This window comes from Coregonus clupeaformis, chromosome 21 (genome assembly GCF_020615455.1).
Source record: "Coregonus clupeaformis isolate EN_2021a chromosome 21, ASM2061545v1, whole genome shotgun sequence".
NCBI classification, from domain to species: Eukaryota; Metazoa; Chordata; class Actinopteri; order Salmoniformes; family Salmonidae; genus Coregonus; species Coregonus clupeaformis.
Window position 1 is genome coordinate 12,746,935 of NC_059212.1, and position 20,773 is coordinate 12,767,707.

The 20,773-nt window shown below is 41.8% G+C and overlaps 1 protein-coding gene across 9 annotated transcripts in view; it reads right to left on the minus strand.

Moving 5' to 3' along the window:
- Positions 1-14,804, minus strand: part of LOC121534937 (probable flap endonuclease 1 homolog) — a 31,378-nt gene extending 16,574 nt beyond the window's left edge. For 4 of the 9 annotated variants that reach the window (XM_041841564.2, XM_041841563.2, XM_041841562.2 and 1 more), the window contains exon 1: positions 1,581-2,536. In XM_041841564.2, coding sequence (XP_041697498.2) covers positions 1,581-1,747 — 167 coding nt within the window. In that variant the 5' untranslated portion in view covers positions 1,748-2,536. The other 5 variants (XR_005994696.2, XM_041841569.2, XM_041841568.2 and 2 more) reach the window with 5 other exon arrangements.
- Between the last annotated feature and the right edge of the window lie 5,969 nt (positions 14,805-20,773).

Consider the following 20,773-nt stretch of genomic DNA (forward strand, 5'->3'; position numbering starts at 1 on the left):
TGTCATTTCAATCTTAGAAATATAAATGAATACAATGGATTTATCCCTTCAGACCACTGCAAATTAGCTGGTACATCATTGAAATTGAAATGTTTACTTCCAATTACTACCACAAAGATGGCCGCCGGTACACCCACCGTCGAATGTCAACTTAAATAGGAACGTCTATTCTATTATCTATATTTCAATAGGTTTCCTATGGAAGATTGACAGTATAATTTAAAATTGATATTCCCATTCAAGTCAACATTCTCTGAGGTGTGGACCTCCATCTTTGTGCTACCATTTCAAAGATGAAGTTTCTATTTTATTCCCATTTTAGTACATTTATCAGGCAAACCATGCCACCTAAGAGCATGCTGCGTTTCAACCGATATCAGGCACAACAAACACTTCAGATGACGTAAAATAAGGTCTAAGCTACAACATGTGGGGGAAAAAATAATACCTGAGTTTACGCATTTAGATAATTGACCTTAAGGTTTAAAAAATCTGTTTATTGAAAATCATTTTTTAAAAGAAATTATAAAATAGTTTGACAACCCTGTTTGTGAGCTTTTAAATGATATCAAACTCAACCATTTATATTTTCCAGTGATGAAGACATAGATATCTAATGGTAGGGTGGGGTATGCAAAATTGGTCACATTTGGGCACCTCTATCTCCTACATGTTTTGGCATTCATGTCCAAAACAGGTCAAAAAGTGACTGAAATCAGATGGAACTTCCCAAAAGTGAAAACCATCAGTGAAAGTCATTATATGACTCATATAAGGCTATGCATTCATGTGCCTAGCCTTCACATATGACGTGAAGTGATCACTTGTAGTATCCGTTTTGGTTTTGTCAGTAGTCCCTTCCTATTGTGGTCTCTGAACCATATAATTTGCATTACTTGACCTACTGCCCCATTTCATGTATTCTACAAGACCGTGTATAGCAACTTCCTGATACACTTCTTCTATCTCAGGGATGACAAACTCCAGCCCTTGAGGTCCTGATTTGTGTCACTTTTCCCCAGCCCTATAACTAACACACCAGATTAAACTAATTGCATTCTAAACTGAAGACCTTGATTAGTTGATTATTGGAGTCAGGTGTTTTATCAGGAGCTAGGGCAAGAGTGTGTCACCAATCAAGCCCCCGAGGACTGCCCATCCCTGCTCTATCTATACACCTATAGCCGTGAGCAACGGCTGTCCCAAACTACGTCTACCGTATAGACAACTTGATTAGAAAAGAGGTTCGCCGGTGCGGGTGACGCGCTGTTTTGACACACTGGGCAAATATTTGCCTTTTATCAGACAAGTACTTTCGGCACAAACAATATTTTAGTTAGTTGCCAAACTAGGTATTGAACTGCATAGTGACCTTTTAAAGATTGGGAATTGAGACCCCTTACAACAAAGCATGGGCTTGCGACCCAGCCCAACCAATGGCCTCGAGCTAACGTTGGATAGCATTACCTGCTGTGTTGGGGACCTTGCTAACGTTAGTTAACCAATACACCATAAAAAACGACATGTTGCTTTAAAAACAATGCCACATAAAAACACTATAGAATCAACCCAGTACTTACAAGATGCCAGAACAGGTGGTACAGACGAAGGAACCCACTGTCATGTTGGCATAAGTCGGCCCGCGCTGGTTGCAATCAAAGCACTTCCTATTCGGGGGCTGTCTAGTCATTTCCCGAAGCATCTTGAGATGCGTCTCCTCTTGTTTTCGCTTCGCACTCGTCGCCATGGTTGAGAAAAGGGGCTACTAACGGTGGGAGAAGTTTATCGAGGCCTAGGGAGGGGATATATTCGGGGAGACTTGCCTCGCCGGCGATTGTTCAGACACCTTGCTGAGAGGTCTAGTGGGACGGACACGTCTCTTCTTCGTTGGCATACAGGAGGTGTACTGAACAGCTAACCGTAGCGTGACTGACACCTACTGGTGGTAAGATCTGGTGGGCAGCAATGACCATTCGACAACATTTTACGTTGATGTTTAATAGTAAATACAATCTTTACCATCATACTGACATATTGTGTAAAAACAACACTGATTCAAGAGAATATCATATTTTGGAGTTTTGGTCTCTACTTTGACATGATCATGTTCATCATGATAAGAAAGTCATTTGCCTCAAATTTGGCACTGTTGAGGGTAGCAGGTGTCCACCAAATAAGCCACGAGCCCATCTGACCTCCCTCCATAGAAATCAAATCGGCTCCTGTTTTGGCTGAGGGAACAAGCAAGCCAAGGCCATATAGACAGTGGTTGCACTGCCTCTGCTCATCCAGTTTACTTGCTCACTAGGAGTTGGCCTGGGTCATGTTCATTAGGGCACAACGTTTTAAAACGGGAAACGAATATGAGCATCACTTATTGGACATGCCCAGGTAGTCTGTCCCTGTTTCAGGGTGTTTCTTCTATTTGGTGCCTAATGAACATGACCCTGAGGTAGTCGCTGTCACAAATCTTTATATAATAAGAATTGGTTTATGCTCAATCGTTATGTAGTTAAAGAAATGTATAGATCAGATGATCTGCACAGCTCCTTTCTCAGGTAGACCCTCATGAACGAGCACATCCTGTTAACTGTCAGACAGCTGGTTGGTAAGGATGCATTTGCAGTACCGCCAGACTCTGTCGGAGGGCAGTATCACTTGGGCATCGCTCTCTTTCCTTTGGTGCCGATGGAATCCCCAGATTCAGATGGCTACAAGTGGAGATAAGGCTGGTATTTCAGACACAACACAATAACTGAATACATACCAGAAATACACAGGCTAATTTAGGTGCCACATCACTTTCAGTTCAGTCTGGATTCCAGCCCGTTTCTGCTTTAGCCAACCTGTAATCATGAAATGTTATATTGCCAAACGAGGCAAGGCAACAATGTGACATTGTTGAATGCAGGAACAGTTAGCGAACCAGAGGGGTGTACTACGAAGCTGGACAGAGGAGTTAATAATATAATAATAATAATAATAATAATAATAATAATAATAATAGTTAGCGCTAACTTTAGTCAATTCTCTTGAAGGTGGCTCACCTTTTAGCTAAGTACATTTCTATGGCACTGAACGCTTCATCTCTAACCTGCTCCGGGGCAGGGTAACTCCACTTTATCCTGAACTAAGTGTTTGAGCCGAAAGTTGAGGACCAATCAAATTAGATTCCCTCACTCTCACAAAGAGTGCATCATCATCCCTTTTCCGGACCATATTTGAGGAAGACTGATTAAATATATTTTTAAGAAAAATGTATTTTGTGTAGTAATATTCAAATATATATCACACTACACATTTAGTAAAGACATGATGCATTTGAAAGTTGTTGGGGAAAAGGGGCTTGTGCATTGATAAGCACACCAAAGACGATATTAATGATATGATTAATAAAAGGGAAATGGCACTTCTAATAGCCTATTTCAAGATAACCTTTCTTTCATTTCCACAACATTTTTAATGTGGCACTGACTCGCCCATGGATTGCTGTTTCAGCATTGTCTCAATGAAGAGTTCGGCTTTTGACTTGTCACGTTCGACGCGAACACGCAGTTACAAGCTGGCTCGAGTTAACGGCGGCTGCATGATCAATATCCACCTTCGTAACATGTATGAAGCCTGAGCTTGAATTTGAAGCCAACTGAAGCTGGCTAGCTTTAGAAAATCCTGAAAAGATCTAGCTAGTGTCTTAGTATACCCCTCAGGCTACTACTCCCAGTTCAGCAGTACAGGGTCGTGTTCAGTAGGACATTTAACAACAGAAGGAAAATCTGTGCTCTTATTGGACAATTAAGTTCAGTTAGTACATTCACTGTTTCAAAATGTTTTTTAACACTTTTCAACTGTATCAAGAATGTTGATCCTTAGACATCTCGATTGACAGTCAATATAACCTGATAAATGAAAGGTGATCAATCAATAAAGGCATACCTACATGGAGGATGAGGTTATAAAGAAATGTGAAAATTGCTGTACAATTTCAACTGAATTGTAAAACTAAAGTTAACGTTATCTGTATTGGATATAGTGGACCAATGTAAAGGGTTGAAACAGTATGGGGATCTCCAAAGCCATAAATACTGTAGATATGAAGCATTTGGCATCAATTGGTAGAACATGGCGTTTGCAACGCCAGGGTTGTGGGTTCGATTCCCACGGGGGGCCAGTATGAAAAAAATACAATAAAATGTATGCACTAACTGTAAGTCGCTCTGGATAAGAGCATCTGCTAAATGACTAAAATGTAAATGTAAATGTAATGAACTAGTTAATAAAGTCTGATATATAACCATCTCTATACCAGGCCTTAACATGAGATATAGAGTTCAGCAGGTACTCCCACCATAAAAAGATGAGGTGTCATAAAAGTGTCATAGTGGGGTTATATCACCTGTTGCCTTTTCCGTGTAACCCGGAAGAAGTCCTCCATGCGAGTTTGTCGGCTCCGTCCTGCTGCCTTGTCCTCCTCCCTCTCCTTCCTCAGGCGCTCACGCTTCTCACTGAACTTCCTCATTCGACCTCGTACTCTTTGCTCCCTCCATATCACACACACATATGGAATAATTCAGTTTTAGATTACTGGGCAAGGACATAAAACAAGCATGCACTGCAGATCCAGAGGATTCGATTTGTGTACACCAGGGGTCGTATGTATCAAGCGTCTCAGTTGTACCTTTTAGAACACAATTAATACGATTACATGGACAGGGGGAACCTGATCCTAGATCAGCACTCTTACTCTGAGATGCTTGATACATATGGCCCCTGGTCTAATTCCAAAGGGGGTCGGTCATACGGGACCAGAACAGTACTTGACGTGTTTCTCGTGGCACAGAAAGTGGACCAGGGCCTCCTCATCCGGCTCAGTCCAGACCAGGTCGGAGGGCTTGGTCAGGGGGGCATCCAGAAACAGCTTGCGGGCATCCTGGTACTGCCAGCACAGTGGGACAGGGTGGGTCTGAAGGAGGAGGGAGAAAAGGGGTTGGGGTGTTAGTCTAATTACATGGACAGGAACATAGCATAGAAGGTGAGGTCTGAGAGGAACAATGAAATAATCATTAGTTCATATATGTTAATCTTATGTGGAGTGGTAACAAATGACATTTCATATTTTCTTGGTTTACTAGTATGTTTAACCCAGACTCATAGATAAGACTTCAGCAAACTCATTGGCACCAAAATCTCCAAGGCAATTGCATTATAGTAATCTGAACAGTTTTCAGGGAGGGATCATGTACCTTTCTGTTGATGTTCAGCACCACATTCTCTATGGTCCGGTGCTGCTGGATCAGAGTCAGAGCTCTCTTAGGTCCAAGGCCTGTGATTTTGTCACAGTAGTCACAGCCCAACAAGATACACAGGTCCACAAACTGACATAAATTAGGAGGAAAGAGAAGGAGTGTTAGCCTAAGAGATTAAATATCACTGAATATAGAGTATGGGAGCATTTTGAGAGGTGCAACAGTTGAGAGATTATACTTGAGAGAAAAGTACATGATGTTTATGCCTTAGAATGTGGTATGCTTGTACACATGACGCCTATGAACATGTAATGAAGGCCTATGCCGCTTTCATTACAAATGCTTTGCGTGGAGGAGGTGTCTTACCTCTTCATGTGTCATCTTCAAAATCTCTAGCAGCTTGGGTAGAGAATATTCAATGACTTCGCTGTGAGGAGAGGAATAATTAGATTTAGAGACCCAGAGAACTGGCCATCAGCCATTTAAATAACTCAATCAATAAATCAATGAATGTTTTAGATTTATTTTTACTAATACTTTGCCAGACAGTGCTTAGAAGTAACCCTGGCTTAAATCTTTTTCTATTGGGGAAACCACAGCAGTATAGACAAACCCGGACTAGACGTAACACACATGTACTAAACGTAAATCCGGGACACTCCAATTAGTATGATATGTTACGTTTCATATGGTATTTATTCATTTGTGGATGTCCATTATCCATTTCGTATGATATGTAACGAATTACAATCCGTATGATATGTTACGAATTGCAATTTGTATAATATGATACGAATCACAATTCGTACAACATGTTACGAATTTTCAAAAACATATGATATATGTTACGAATTCTAATTTATTGTGGCTAACATTAGCTGGGTGGCTAACGTTAGCTAACCTAGGAGTTAGGGATTAAGGTTAGGGTTAAGGTTAAGCATGAAACACACGACAATCTCTCTGCCGATAGACTGCTAATATGTACTTATCACAGTGGGAGGGTGTTCCTTCTCTTGCTAGAACAAAAGCGGTACCAGCTGCGTGCAGACCGGTAGCGACGAACCTACCGATTCTACTTGTAGAATCGCAATGCTCGTCAGTGGCCAACAAAATCAGAGAGCACGAACCCCCACGTGGGGGAGTCAACAAAAAAAGGGGGAAAAGTGGGCATTTTCTCCATCCACAGATGAGCCAGTCACACTTCATATGCAATGTCGGCTATTGGATAGTAGCTAGCTAAGTGCACAGATGCAATGCACACAACACTAAATACTTCCTCCAAGCTAGCTAACCACTGTAGCTAGTATTGGCATTATAATTAAATCACAATGGAGTCGCTAGTTTCCATGAAACAGCTGCCTGTGTTAGCTGCCGAGTTAGTGCAGTGTCCTTAGCTAGCTATGTTGTGCTAGCTAGCAAATATACTAATGCTAGTTAGCTAGCTAAACATTTGGCTATGGGCTGGCACTGGCAGTATGGGATTATAGAGAGTGAATTAAATTGTTTCTTCGTCATCTTGCTATGTAGTTATCTAGCGGTGGCCATCTGGCTAGTATCAACAAGGGCTTTCTACAAAATAGCAACATTAGCGCAACATTTGCCAGAGTGTCCATGTCAAATCAGATCAAAATCACATTTTATTTGTCACATGCGCTGAATACAACAGGTGTAGACCTTACAGTGAAATGCTTACTTACAAGCCCTTAACCAACAATGCATTTTAAGAAAAATAAGTGTTAAGAAATAATTTACTAAAATAAACTGAAGTAAAAAATAGATGAGTAGAAAATACAAAGTAATAATTAAAGAGTAACAATAAAATAACAGTAGCGAGGCTATATACAGGGGGTACCGGTACAGAGTCAATGTGCGGGGGCAAAGGTTGGTCGAGATAATTGAGGTAATATGTACATGTAGGTAGAGGTAAAGTGACTATGCATGGATAATAAACAGAGAGTAGCAGCAGCGTTAAATTGGGGGGGAGGGGGGGGACAATGCAAATAGTCCGGGTAGCCATTTGATTAGCTGTTCAGGAGTCTTATGGCTTGGGGGTAGAAGCTGTAAAGAACTTGGCGCTCCGGTACCGCTTGCTGTGCGGTAGCAGAGAGAACAGTCTAGGGTGGCTGGAGTCTTTGGACATTTTTAGGGCCTTCCTCTGACATCGCCTGGTATAGAGGTCCTGGATGGCAGGAAGCTTGGCCCAAGTGATGTACTAGGCCGTACGCACTACCCTATGTAGTGCCTTGCTGTCGGAGGCCGAGCAGTTGCCATACCAGGCGGTGATGCAACCATTCTTTTACTTTTAGATTTGTGTGTATTGTTGTGAATTGTTAGATACTACTGCACTGTTGGAGTTAGGAACACAAACATTTCACTACACCCGCAATAACATCTGCTAAATATGTGTATGCGATTATATTTGATAGCTTGGAATCTAGACCATAAGCAATACGCACAGATATGCATAGCCAAACAACGCTACTGCCACCTTCTGGTTTGGAGTATTTTAACAAGGCTTTTGTGGCTGATGACTTCCAAGGTCTTTGCTGTGTGAACAAAAAAGACATTGACTGCAGACACTCTGTTCAGAGGTGCTAAGTACTGTCGGCAGGCAAACATTTGACTATCCTGCTGGTGTCTGAGCTTTTAGTTAAGCTTAGGGTTAAGGTTAGGAGTGAGGTTAAAGGGTTAACGTTAGGGTTAGGGGAAGGGTTAGCAAACATGTTAAATAGTTGCAAAGTAGCTAAAAAGTAGTAAGTAGTTGCAATGTTGCTAATTAGCTAAAATATGATGAGATTAGAACATGCAACCTTTGAGTTGCTGGACGTTTGCTTTATTTGGGTTGCTAGGCGTTCGCGTTATACACCCACCCATCCACCCCGACCAAACCCTTGTCTTATGTAACCATACCAAATGTAACATATCATATTCATTTGAGTGTCCCGGATTTACATTTACTATATTACGTCTGGTCTATATGGCCAGGCTGTATAGACATGGTTATGGACTCAAAGGTGCACCCTCACCTGTCTTTCTTGGCGTTGAGCTGGCGGATCAGGATGTTGCCACCAAAGGGCAGAGTGTCCATGTCTTCTGATGCTACCGCGTCTACTGTGCCCTGTTGCACCAGGTGGGCACATAGTGCCTCGCCATCTCCTGGAGCCTGGAGAGAGAGAGAGCGGAAGGAGAGGGTTCATATGTTATGGTTTCTGGTGGTTGGTGTGTGTTCAAGACAACTTTGTATAATTAGGGTAAATGTTCAGGGTTAGCATGCTACATAGTGGATTGGCACACTGACCTGGATGATGGGCACACCCATAAGCTTCAGAAGGTGGAGACAGTCCCGTGTCTGAGGGGACACTACAGGTGCACATAGAGAGGTCAAAGGTCAAATACAGGAAGATGGAAAACTGATATGCGCTGTGATTGAATTCCAATGTTTCTCTTACTTGCTCCTGAATGACTGGGGGAGCTCCAGCCTGCAGCCTGTGCCCTCTTCTCCAACTGGAAGAAACAGGGAATACAATTAAATTAAACCGTAATGACATGGGCTGTGTCGGAAATTATACCCTATCCCTATTTAGTGTAGTGCACTACTTGTGAGGGTGTCATTTTGTGAGGTACAGTGCCTTCAGAAAGTATTCATAGCCCTTGACTTATTCCACATTTTGTTGTGTCACAGCTAGGGCTGTGGCGGTCACGAAATTTCGTCAGCCGGTGACTGTCAAGCAAATCACTATCGGTCTCACGGTAATTGACCGTTAATTAACATAAACACATTTAGCATCTCCTGGCTTCCACACATAGCCTACAAGCCACTGATGCAGACCTTTGGAACATCTACATTTAAAAAAAGTCTAATAAATCCATATAATATAGCCTACACCTTCACAATAAATTCATTATTTATTTTAGACATGTCTAAAGAAGCATGATATGAAGAAAATGTAGTCTACTTCAGAAGAACAGAATAGCATACTCTGAGTTGTCCTTATGTTAGGCCCTGATCTGGCTATGCCAAATGGCTGTGGGCTACACTAGTTCATTTAGCAGACAAGATTTGCTTTGAATTCCGTGGCATTATTTTATAGTATGAAGAACACAATTGAACAAAGCTGAATAAAATAGAAAGGATATTTTCTCCAAACGATTTGAGGGAGTTCGCACATGTGTTGAGCGGTTAACAAAGACATAGGTACTCCTACATGCTTAATTTAGAGTTATTAATGTAACTTTAGTTGTTCAACAAACGTTGGGCTATTTGTTTAGATTTTGAATACATTGTAAGGCTGCATGATGCGACTCTAATGATGATTTGAAAAAAAGTAGTTTGAAAGGCATGAGCTCTGCTTAGTTTTTTTGCGCAGGCTGTACACACTACATCAGTCACACATTCACAATTTGACAAGCACTTGATAATACCTAGAATTTCAAGGCGGCATCCCCTTTGTGTGACCGTAATGCACCCTAAAAGAATCCATGCCTTTTGCGGCCAGTGGCCATTCTGCCCTTCTCCCTGAGTGCTGCGCGCTCCATCACGTGATCGGGTCTTTCTCACAGGCTACAAGTGAAGACAGACACATCGGGGACGCAACTGTGTGCGTCCTTATCCAATTCCTAGGTGCATATTGAAGATATTGGAAGAACTTTTCATCAGCAAACAAGATGAGTAGGCCTAATGAACAGCAATAGCACTAGCCTATGTCAATCTACTATCCTGCATAGTACAAAAGTCAACCTATTCTATTTTGTTCGAGAAATAAATATTCCAAACATAGTCTGGGACAGTTGTGGGATGCGATAGATCCCAAATTAATACAACCACTAGCATCAAAAAATTTTTTGATGCAATGTGGCTGACGCAACAGATCAGAACGTTTAGCTTAAAATGTTGATAAACTATTAGGCTATTTCTTCACATTATAAGCGCAGCAATACGCACATGGTAGTAGGCTATAAGCGCGAATGTTCCATTAGAGGAAAACACCATTATCAAAAGTGAGCACAAATGCAATTATGCATGTAATGCTTTTATTATAAAAGGTGCATTTCTATGGTGAAAAAAACATCTTCCCCAAACTTGAAACTCGCACACTACTTATGTATGCCAGTTAGGCTCTACACCCGTTGTAAAGCGGATTAATGTGCTTAATTTTAAGAAGTTATTTGGCCACTTTAGTTGTGATACGAACCTTATAAAAACATATAGGCCTATGGGCTAGGCTACATGAGGTGTGCGACCATGATTCGAAAAAGTAGCCAAAAAAAAGGTATTGTTCCTTATGCTGGGCATCATTCACAAATGATAATATATCATTCACAAGTGATAGGCTAATATTGTCACCCATCAGACTATTCTATATGTAATCTTGTCTTTACATATATTAAATAATATATGTGTGAAATTTGTTTTGATTTAGAATGGACCATTATCATGCACCTGTATCGAAACAGGGGCAGCGGGAAAAAATACATGTAATCTATGCACTTAAATAGCGAATGGAGGATGCTTTTCCCCGTGGTTTATTTTAATGCCAGCCAGGTAGGCTATACTCCTGTTGTAAATATAAGCAATGTGCTTAATATTAGGAAAGTTGAGAAATAAATATAGTAGGCCTAGCCTATAGAAAGCTGATGGGATCCTCCTCTTTTTATTAGCCGCCATCACTCTGTTTTCTCCCGCAATTGCATAGCCTATAGAAATGTTGCGCAACATGAGCTCATGGGCTCTCATTAAGTGTTTGATTAGATTTTTGAAAACATTTGCATTGATGTCAGAGTGATTAGAGGGACAATAGAGTGCTGACTACCAGGCATTTAGCAAGTTTGGTAGGCTACTAATGACCAGCAGCAGCATCAGAGCTTGGAGAAGCCTAACTACCGTGACTAAACGGTCATGTGGAATTTGACTGCCTTCATGACTCGTGACCGCCGTTGTGGCGGTAATACGGTCACCGCAACAGCCCTAGTCACAGTCTGAATTCAAAATTGATTACCTAGATTTTTCTCCTCACCCATCTAGACACAATTCCCCATAATGACAAAGTTAAAACATGTTTTTTGAAATGTCAGCAAATTTTTGGAAAATGAAATAACATAAATCTCATTTACATACAGTACCAGTCAAAAGTTGACACACCTACTCATTAAAGGGTTTTTCTTAATTTTTACATTGTAGAATAATAGTGAAGACATCAAAACTTTGAAATATATGAAATCATGTATTAACCAAAAAAGTGTTCAACAAATCAAAATATATTTTAAATAGCCACTCTTTGCCTTGATGACAGCTTTGCACACTCTTGGCCTTCTCTCAACCAGCTTCACCTGGAATGCTATACCAACCGTCTTGAAGGAGTTCCCACATATGCTGAGCACTTTTTGGCTGCTTTTCCTTAACTCTGCTGTCCGACTCATCCCAAACCATCTCAACTGGGTTGAGGTCAGGGGATTGTGGAGGCCAGGTCATCTGATGCAGCACTCCATCACTCTCATTCTTGGTAAAATAGACCTTACACAGCCTGGAGGTGTGTTGGGTCATTGTCCTGTTGAAAAACAAATGATAGTCCCACTAAGCGCAAACCAGATGGGATGGCGTATCGCTGCAGAATGCTGTGGTAGCCATGCTGGTTAAGTGTGCCTTGAATTCTAAATAAATCACAGACCGTGTCACCAGCAAAGCACCCCCACACCATAACACCTCCTCCTCCATGCTTTACGGTGGGAAATACACATGCGGAGATCATCCATTCACCCACACCGAGTCTCACAAAGACACGGCGGTTGGAACCAAAAATCTCCAATTTGGACTCATCAGACCAAAGGACACATTTCCACCGGTCTAATGTCCATTGCTCGTGTTTCTTGGCCCAAGCAGGTCTCTTCTTCTTACTGGTGTCCTTTAGTAGTAGTTTCTTTGCAGCAATTCGACCATGAAGGCCTGATTCACACAGTCCCCTCTGAACAGTTGATGTTGAGATGTGTCTTCTCCTTGAACTCTGTGAAGCATTTATTTGAGCTGCAATTTCTGAGGCTGGTAACTTGAATGAACTTATCCTCTGCAGCAGAGGTAACTCTGGGTCGTCCATTCCTGTGGCGGTCCTCATGAGAGCCAGTTTCATCATAGCGCTTGATGGTTTTTGCGACTGCACTTGATCTGTTCCGTATTGACTGAGCTTCATGTCTTAAAGTAATGATGGACTGTCGTTTCTCTTTGCTTATTTGAGCTGTTCTTGCCATAATATGGACTTGGTCTTTCACCAAATAGGGCTATCCTCTGTATACCCCGCCTCACCCCTATCTTGTCACAACACAACTGATTGGCTCAAATGCATTAAGAAGGAAATAAATTCCACAAATTAACTTTTAAGACGGCACACCTGTTAATTGAAATGCATTCCAGGTGACTACCTCATGAAGCTGATTGAGAGAATGCCAAGAGTGTGCAAAGCTGTCAAGGCAAAGGGTGGCTATTTGAAGAATCTCAAATATAAAATATATTTTGATTTGTTTAAAGTTTTTTGGTTATTACATGATTCCATATGTTATTTAATAGTTTTGATGTCTTCACTATTATTCTGCAATGTAAACATTTTTTTAAATAAAGAAAAACCCTTGAATGAGTAGGTGTGTCCAAACTTTTGACTGGTAGTTTAAGTATTCACACCCCTGAGTCAACACTCTGTAGACGAGATTACAACTGTAAGTCTTTCTGGGTAAGTCTCAGAGCCTTCCACACTTGAATTGTGCAACATTTACTATTATTATTTTCAAAATTCTTCAAGCTCTGTCAAATTGGTTGTTAATTATTGCTAGACAACCATTTTCAGGTCTTGCCATAGATTTTCAAGTATATTTAAGTCAAAACTGTAACTCGGCCACTCAGGAACATTAACGGTCTTCTTGGTAAGCAGCTCCAGTGTAGATTTGGCCTGGTGTTGTAGGTTATTGGCCTGCTGAAAGGTGAATTAATCTCCCAGTGTCTGGTGGAAAGCCGACTGAACCAGGTTTTCCTCTAGGATGTTGCCTGTGCTTAGCTCCATTCCGTTTCTTTTTTATCCTGAAAAACTCCCCATTCCTTAACGATTACAAGCATACCCATAACATGATGCAGCCACCACTATGCTTGAACATTTGGAGAGTGCTACTCAGTAATGTGCTGTATTGGATTTGCCCCAAACATAACACTTTGTATTCGGGACAAAAAGTGAATTGCTTTGCCACATTTTTACTCCTGAACTTATTTAGGCTTGTCATAACAAAGGGGTTGAATACTTGACTCAAGACATTTCAGCTTTTCATTTTTTATTAATTTGAAACAATTAAAAAATATTTAATTCCACTTTGACATTATGGGGTATTGTGTGTAGGCCAGTGACCAAAAAAACAAAATTTGATCAATTTTGAATTCAGGCTCTAACAACAAAATGTGGAAAAAGTAATGGGGTGTGAATACTTTCTGAAGGCACTGTAGTTAGCTATGGTCTTGGCTGTGCCACTCACCACAGCCCTTTTCTCCCCAGGAGGCTTCCCATCGAACACAAACACTGGCTTGATGTCATGCTCCAGGAAGGTTAGTGTGCGAAAGAACAAACCTGTCAAGGGACTAGAATGAAAGGATGGGAACATGGGTTAGAAACAGAAACAGGGCCCTGAATTCAGCGTTAGTTTACACAGGTCTACCACAGAAACACATCCCAATAGTCTAAAGTGACTCCCTCTCTTCATCTAGGCTAACGTTACATACTTCATCTGCACTGGCTGGAAAGAACTGGACAGATGAAAGTAAATAACTGGTAGACATTCGCCATATGCTTTCCCCTGTCCTGTGATTTCAGATCAGTGCAGATGAAGGAGAGGAAGAAGCCACATTTGAGGTGCTGTCAACAATGCCAACGGTTGGGTAAGCTTTAGAAGTTAGAAATGACAGCTCACCCCAGTAACTGAAGATTGGGTACTGCAGTGCGGAACTGGTTCAGAACAATGGAGGTGTCCAACGCAATGACCTTTCCTAAAATGTTGAGACAAAACAAATGTACGGTGTATTGTATTAGTGAAACCTTTGAGTGAACTCAATGAGCAGGAAACCTCCAGATCATACAACATCCAACTGGGCCCATATCTAGTACTGGATAAAACTTGGCCAAGCTAGTTTGCTAACGTGAATAATGCCTGGCCTGTCTGGTAGCTTCAATGTTGGGGATAAGTCTAGTCAATTATTGGGTGGGGCACACTGATGCTCCATAACATTATACATGCTAGGATGAGATAACGAGCATATGAAGGAGGATACTAGTTGTCCCGAACTGCATGCTAGCTAGCTAACGTTAGCCTTTTGGCTAACACAGCTAACGTTAGTAAAAGTAGCTAAGCATGCAAACTTACCTGTGTAGTCGCCGATCTCTTTGTAAGAAATAGCACCAGGTGCGTCGCTGCGAATGAAATCTGCAAGTTTTGTAATACCCATTGTGCTTGTCTGACTGTTCGTTATAAAGCCAACAACTTGGATACACCGTTTTGGTGATGATGTGTACCCGGAAACCTGTGTTGTTGTTTGTACACGAATCTACCAATAGGGGCAGCAGGGATCAAACAAAGGTAGAGAGCACAGTAAGAGATTATACTTTCAGCCACCCATAATTTATTACAGTAAACTATTTACAAACAATCCATTGATATACACTGAAGAAAAATATAAACGCAACATGTAAAGTGTTGGTCCCATGTTTCATGAGCTGAAATAAAAGATCCCAGAAATGTTCAATATGCACAAAAAGCTTATTTCTCTCAAATGTTGTGCCCAAATTTGTTTACATCCCTGTTAGTGAGCATTTCTCCTTTGCCAAGATAATCCATCCACCTGACAGGTGTGGCATATCAAGAAGCTGATTAAACAGCATGATCATTACACAGGTGCACCTTGTGCTGGGGGACAATTAAAGGCCACTCTAAAATGTGAAGTTGTGTCACACAACACAATGCCACAAATGTCTCAAGTTTTGAGAGGGCGTGCAATTGGCATGCTGACTGCAGAAATGTCCACCAGAGCTGTTGCCAGAGAATTAAACATTAATTTCTCTACCATAAGCCGTCTCCAATGTCGTTTTAGAGAATTTGACAGTACGTCCAACCGTCCTCACAACCGCGGACCACGTAAAAGGCGTAGTGTGGGTGAGCGGTTTGCTGATGTCAACGTTGTGAACAGAGTGCCCCATGGTGGCAGTGGGGTTATGGTATGGGCAGGCCTAAGCTACGGACAACGAACACAATTGCATTTTATCGATGGCAATTTGAATGCACAGAAATACAGTGACGAGTTCCTGAGGCCCATTGTGAGGCAATTTAAAAAAAATGATATCTGTGACCAACAGATGCATATCTGTGTTCATGGTCATGTGAAATTCATAGATTAGGGCCTAATTAATTTATTTCAATTGACTGATTTCCTCATATGAACTGTAACTCAGTAAAATCTTTGAAATTGTTGCATGTTGCGTTTATATTTTTGTTCAGTATGTATTTGTGCATTTATTTATTTAGCAATCTATATATTTTCTTGTAATATATCAATGGATTGTTTGTAAATATTTTACTGTAATAAATTATGGGTGGCTGAAAAGTAAGATAATCTGTTACTGATCTGATTTACTGTGCTCTGTCCCTGTTTGATTGCTAAAGAAATAAATGCACAAATACATTTTCAACTAAGAAAATACATAGAAAATCAATAAATTGATAAATCTTCAACTAATGAAAATGTAGCCTGTACAATATTAGAAAAGTACATTTCCTGAAGAAAACTTGGTGTGCATGCTAGCTTGTGAAGGATCGATTATTTGATAGGATATTATAGCCTGAACATGTGAACGTTGGTTTGGTGTCTCTAGCTTGAATGGTTCAAGACTTATTGTTGGTGGGGGGTTTTATGCAAATGATTGCACATTTACAGTATATAGTTCTAACTTTAGCCAGCTAACTAAGATTGAGAGAACTAGTGGATATATGGAGGCTTAAATATCCTGACCTTGTGAGATATACATGGCGGAGACTCAATCAAGTTAATCATCTTGACTTCTTTCTTATGTCATTCTCGTTGGCACCAAAAGTTTAAAAAGTGTTGATAGGGGACAGAATGCGGTCAGACCATCAGATAATTGGCATATACATTACTCTTACTGAATTTCCACTTGCGGCGAGGATATTTGGAAATTTAATCAAAGCCTATTGGATGATAACTTGTTTTTAACTAGGACAGAGGACTTTATAACTGAATGTTTCCGACATAACATAGGTACAGCAAATCCCCTTATTGTATGGGCCACTTTTAAATGTGCCTTTAGAGGCCATGCAATTCAGTACTCATCTCGAAAACAAAAGCAATTTAGGTCAAAATAGTTCATACTAACAAAGAAAATAGAAGGTCTAACAGAACAGATATATAGCAATAGAAACTGTAACATAGAGGTTCAGAGTAAGTTAAGAGGGAAAACTAAAAGAAATGGAGGAACTTATTCAAGAAAGGTCAAGTGTAATATATTATAAAAAATAAAGCAAACTGGATGGAATATGGGGAAAAATGCACCAAATTATTTTTTAATCTTCAACATAGAAATGCTACCAAAAAGAATTTACTGAAACTGGTTACAAATGACGGAGTCACCCATGATTCACCAAATTATATTTTGAAGAAGGAAGCAAAGAACTTTAAGCACATGTTTTCGTTTCAGTCGCCTTTTTTTTCTATTGACAATGTAAAATTAACAGCCATGCAGAAAGACTCATGTGAAGGGGAAATCACAGAGGAGGAACTTCTGGATGCATTTAAAGACTTTAAGTCCGGGAAAACTCCAGGGTTGGATGGCATACCAGTTGAGGTATACCTAACCTTTTTTGATATACTCAAAGGTCCGTTATTAGCATGTTTTAACCACTCCTATGTAAATAGTAGATTATCAGACACTAAAGAAGAAGGTCTGATTTCATTATTGTCTCAAGTTTTGAGAGGGCGTGCAATTGGCATGCTGACTGCAGAAATGTCCACCAGAGCTGTTGCCAGAGAATTAAACATTAATTTCTCTACCATAAGTGTACTTACTGTGATCAAGATGTGGTTGTCCCACTGGCTATCCTAAGTTGAATGCACCAATTTGTAAGTCGCTTTGGATAAGAGCATCTGTTAAATGATTTAAATGTAAATGTAATTATTACTGAAACAGGATACAAGTGGGAAATATAAAGATCCAGTCCATAAAAAAAATTGGAGGCCCCTTACACTTCAGTGTTATGATGCAAAAATTCTAGCAAAATGTATAGAGCATAGAATTAAAAAGGTATTGTCGGACATTATTCATTCTAATCAGACAGGTATTTTACATTGACGATACATTGGATATAATATAAGGCAAGCCTGGAAACAATAGAATACTATGAAAAATCTGGGAAACCAGGCCTGCTATTCATAGCTGACTTTGAAAAGGCTTTTGATAAAGTACGACTGGAGTTTACGTATAAATGCCTGGAGCATTTCAATTTTGGAGAATCTCTTATGAAATGGGTTAAAATCATGTATAGTAACCCTAGGTGTAAAATAGTAAATAATTGCTATTTCTCCAAAGGTTTTATACTGTCAAGAGGAGTAAAACAAGGTTGTACTCTATCGGCATATCTATTTATTATGACCATCGAAATGTTAGCTATTAAAATCAGATCCAACAATAATATCAAGGGATTAGATATCCAGGGCTTAAAACAAAGGTGTCATTTTATCATGTTTCTTTTAAATCCAAAACTTGAATCCCTCCACAGCCTCATAGAGGATCTAGATAAATGTTCTAAACTCTCTGGATTACAAACAAATTATGATGTGTACTATATTACGTATTGGATCACAAAAAAATACAACTCTTAGATTACCGTGTAGTGGGGCGGCAGGTAGCTTAGTGGTTAAGAGCGTTGTGCCAGTAACCGAAAGGTCGCTGGTTCTAATCCCCGAGCCGACTAGGTGAAAAATCTGTCAATGTGCCCTTGAGCAAGGCACTTAACCCTAATTGCTCCTGTAAGTCGCTCTGGATAAGAGCGTCTGCTAAATTTAAATGTAGTTTACCAATAAAATGGTCTGATGGTGATGTGGATATACTCGGAATACATATCCCAAATGAAATAAATGATCTCACTCCAATATATTTTTATAGAAAGTTAGCAAAAATAGATAAGATCTTGCTACCATGGAAAGGTCAATACCTGGCTATTTGTGGAAAAATCACCCTGATTAACTCTTTAGTATTATCCCAGTGTGATGTCACGAGAGGCTGTGTCCTGGAGGGACGTTACATCCCCCTGAGGTGGCTGCAAACCCAGACAGCTATGGCTCCATCTGCTGGTATGGGCGGGAACTCCAACCCTCTATGGCCAATCTTCCCACGCAGCTGAAACCAATCAGGAGCTGATGAGCTGAAGGTTTGTTGAAGGGAAGAGACACGGTCTCCAGGCTGGGCGCTCGGGAGGACAAGAGTGCTGCACGTCCACTTCCATGAGGAATATAAGGATTTGGAGATACTTACCTTTGGGAAATACTCACCTTTGGATATATGCACCTGTGGAAATACGTGTGGGACATTTGGAAGGACGTTTTGCTGGGTTGGCCACTAGCTGCAACGTGGAAGACAGTAAGACTGGGGAAAAGTTATTTGAGCGAGGGAGAGTTATGATTTTGGATGTGGAAGAGACATCCCTGAACTGTTAACCCTTAAGAGCCACCAGAGAACAGTATTGTGTTATACTTTCGTTAGTTTCCCAAGACCTTTAATAAAATCCTTGTTTTGGTTGAACCTGGCCTCCTTGCACTACTTGAGCAATCCCGCTGAAAGCTGTGTAGCCTCTCGTGACATCACAGATGGTGGAGAATACAGGCACGCTCAAGCGTTAATAGTGCATGTCAGAGGAGGATACCGAAGGTTTGATCACCCAGTTTTCCAAGTTGGCCGTAGGCTCCCCGCCGACTGAAATGGAGGACATATTGAAAGCCCTTGTTGCTGGCCAGCAAGCCCAGATGCAAGTAAACGTGGCTCTCTTGGAGGAGCAAAAGAAAGCCAACCTTCTGAAGGCAGAGGAATTGCAGTTGCAGAGACAGAGGGTGGTCCAAAATACCCGCCCAATAAAGGCAAGTGACTTTATATCTAAGATGGGAGCTACCGATGACATTGAGGCATACCTGCATGCATTTGAGGCCACGGCCACTAGGGAAGCCTGGCCCAAGCAACAGTGGGTTGGTCTGTTAGCCCCCCTTTCTAACCGGGGAATCGCTGAATGCTGTCCGGGACCTGGGCCCTGACCAGGTTACTGACTATGATGCCCTGAAGTCTGAGATCCTCAGCAGATATGGACTCACAAAGTTTGGTATGGCCCAGCGCTTTCACAGCTGGACCTTCCAACCAGACCAACCTCCTCGGGCGCAGATGCATGAACTTGTCCGAATCGCAAGGAAATGGCTGGATCCGCAGAGGAATACAGCAGCGGCGGTGGTGGAGGCCGTTGTGGTGGATCGTTACCTCACGCGCCCCTGCCTTATGAGGCAAAACGGTTCATCAGTCAACAGGCCTTGACCACGGCTGATCTGACCGTGGAAGCTGTGGAAAAGTACCAGGCCACAGCGGAGATGCTGAATGCTTCCCGAAAAGACCCCAGGAGTGCGGCCCCACCACAAATGGGAAGAACCCGTCCAAAGGACCCCAAGGTCTCGAACCCAGCCACGTCAGGACTTATCCCGGCTCCAGGGGGAGCCAGAAACCAGGCGGGTCCAAGAAGAGTACACCAGGAGGGGGAAACTCGACAGTGTTACCGGTGTGGGGGAGATGGGACATATCTCCTGGCAGTGTGGGAAACCAGCCGATGAACCTATGCCCACTGCGGAGTCCTCCAGCTCAGCACCCACACACCGTTTTGCCTCGCTCTTGGGAGTCGTAGATGGCGGCCCAGATCGACCCCCCCCACCTGCCCGGTAACTGTGAATCACCATGATGTGGAGGCCTTACTGGATTCTGGTAGCCGGGCCACCCTGGTGCGTAAGGATTTGGTGGGCCCAACGTGTCTGACCCCGGGGAAAGTCCTCCCAGTTTCCTGTGTCCATGGGGACACCAGGGAATACCCCATTACTGAACTTACAATGACCAGCACACGGGGAACCATACACACGACGGCGGGGGGTGGTTGATTCCCTCCCCGTCCCTGTCCTAATTGGACGAGACTGCCCAGCCTTTTACCCACTCTGGAGAGAGTCTCAGGAGAGGATAACCCGAGTACCTCGGAAACGGAGAGGCAAGACTCATCCTGGGAAGGCTCCGGTGCAATCCTCCGAGTTACTCACTCCCGCCCGGGCTCTGATAGGGATGGCAGGTGCCCAGACCGACACAGAGACGGAGCTACAGAATCTGGACAAAGAACTGTCTGGTCTGAAGGGGACCGCTGAGAGGTATCGTTTGTTAAAGCAACAGTTAGACATGAAGACAGAAGAGTTAGATATCCTCCAGGCTAAA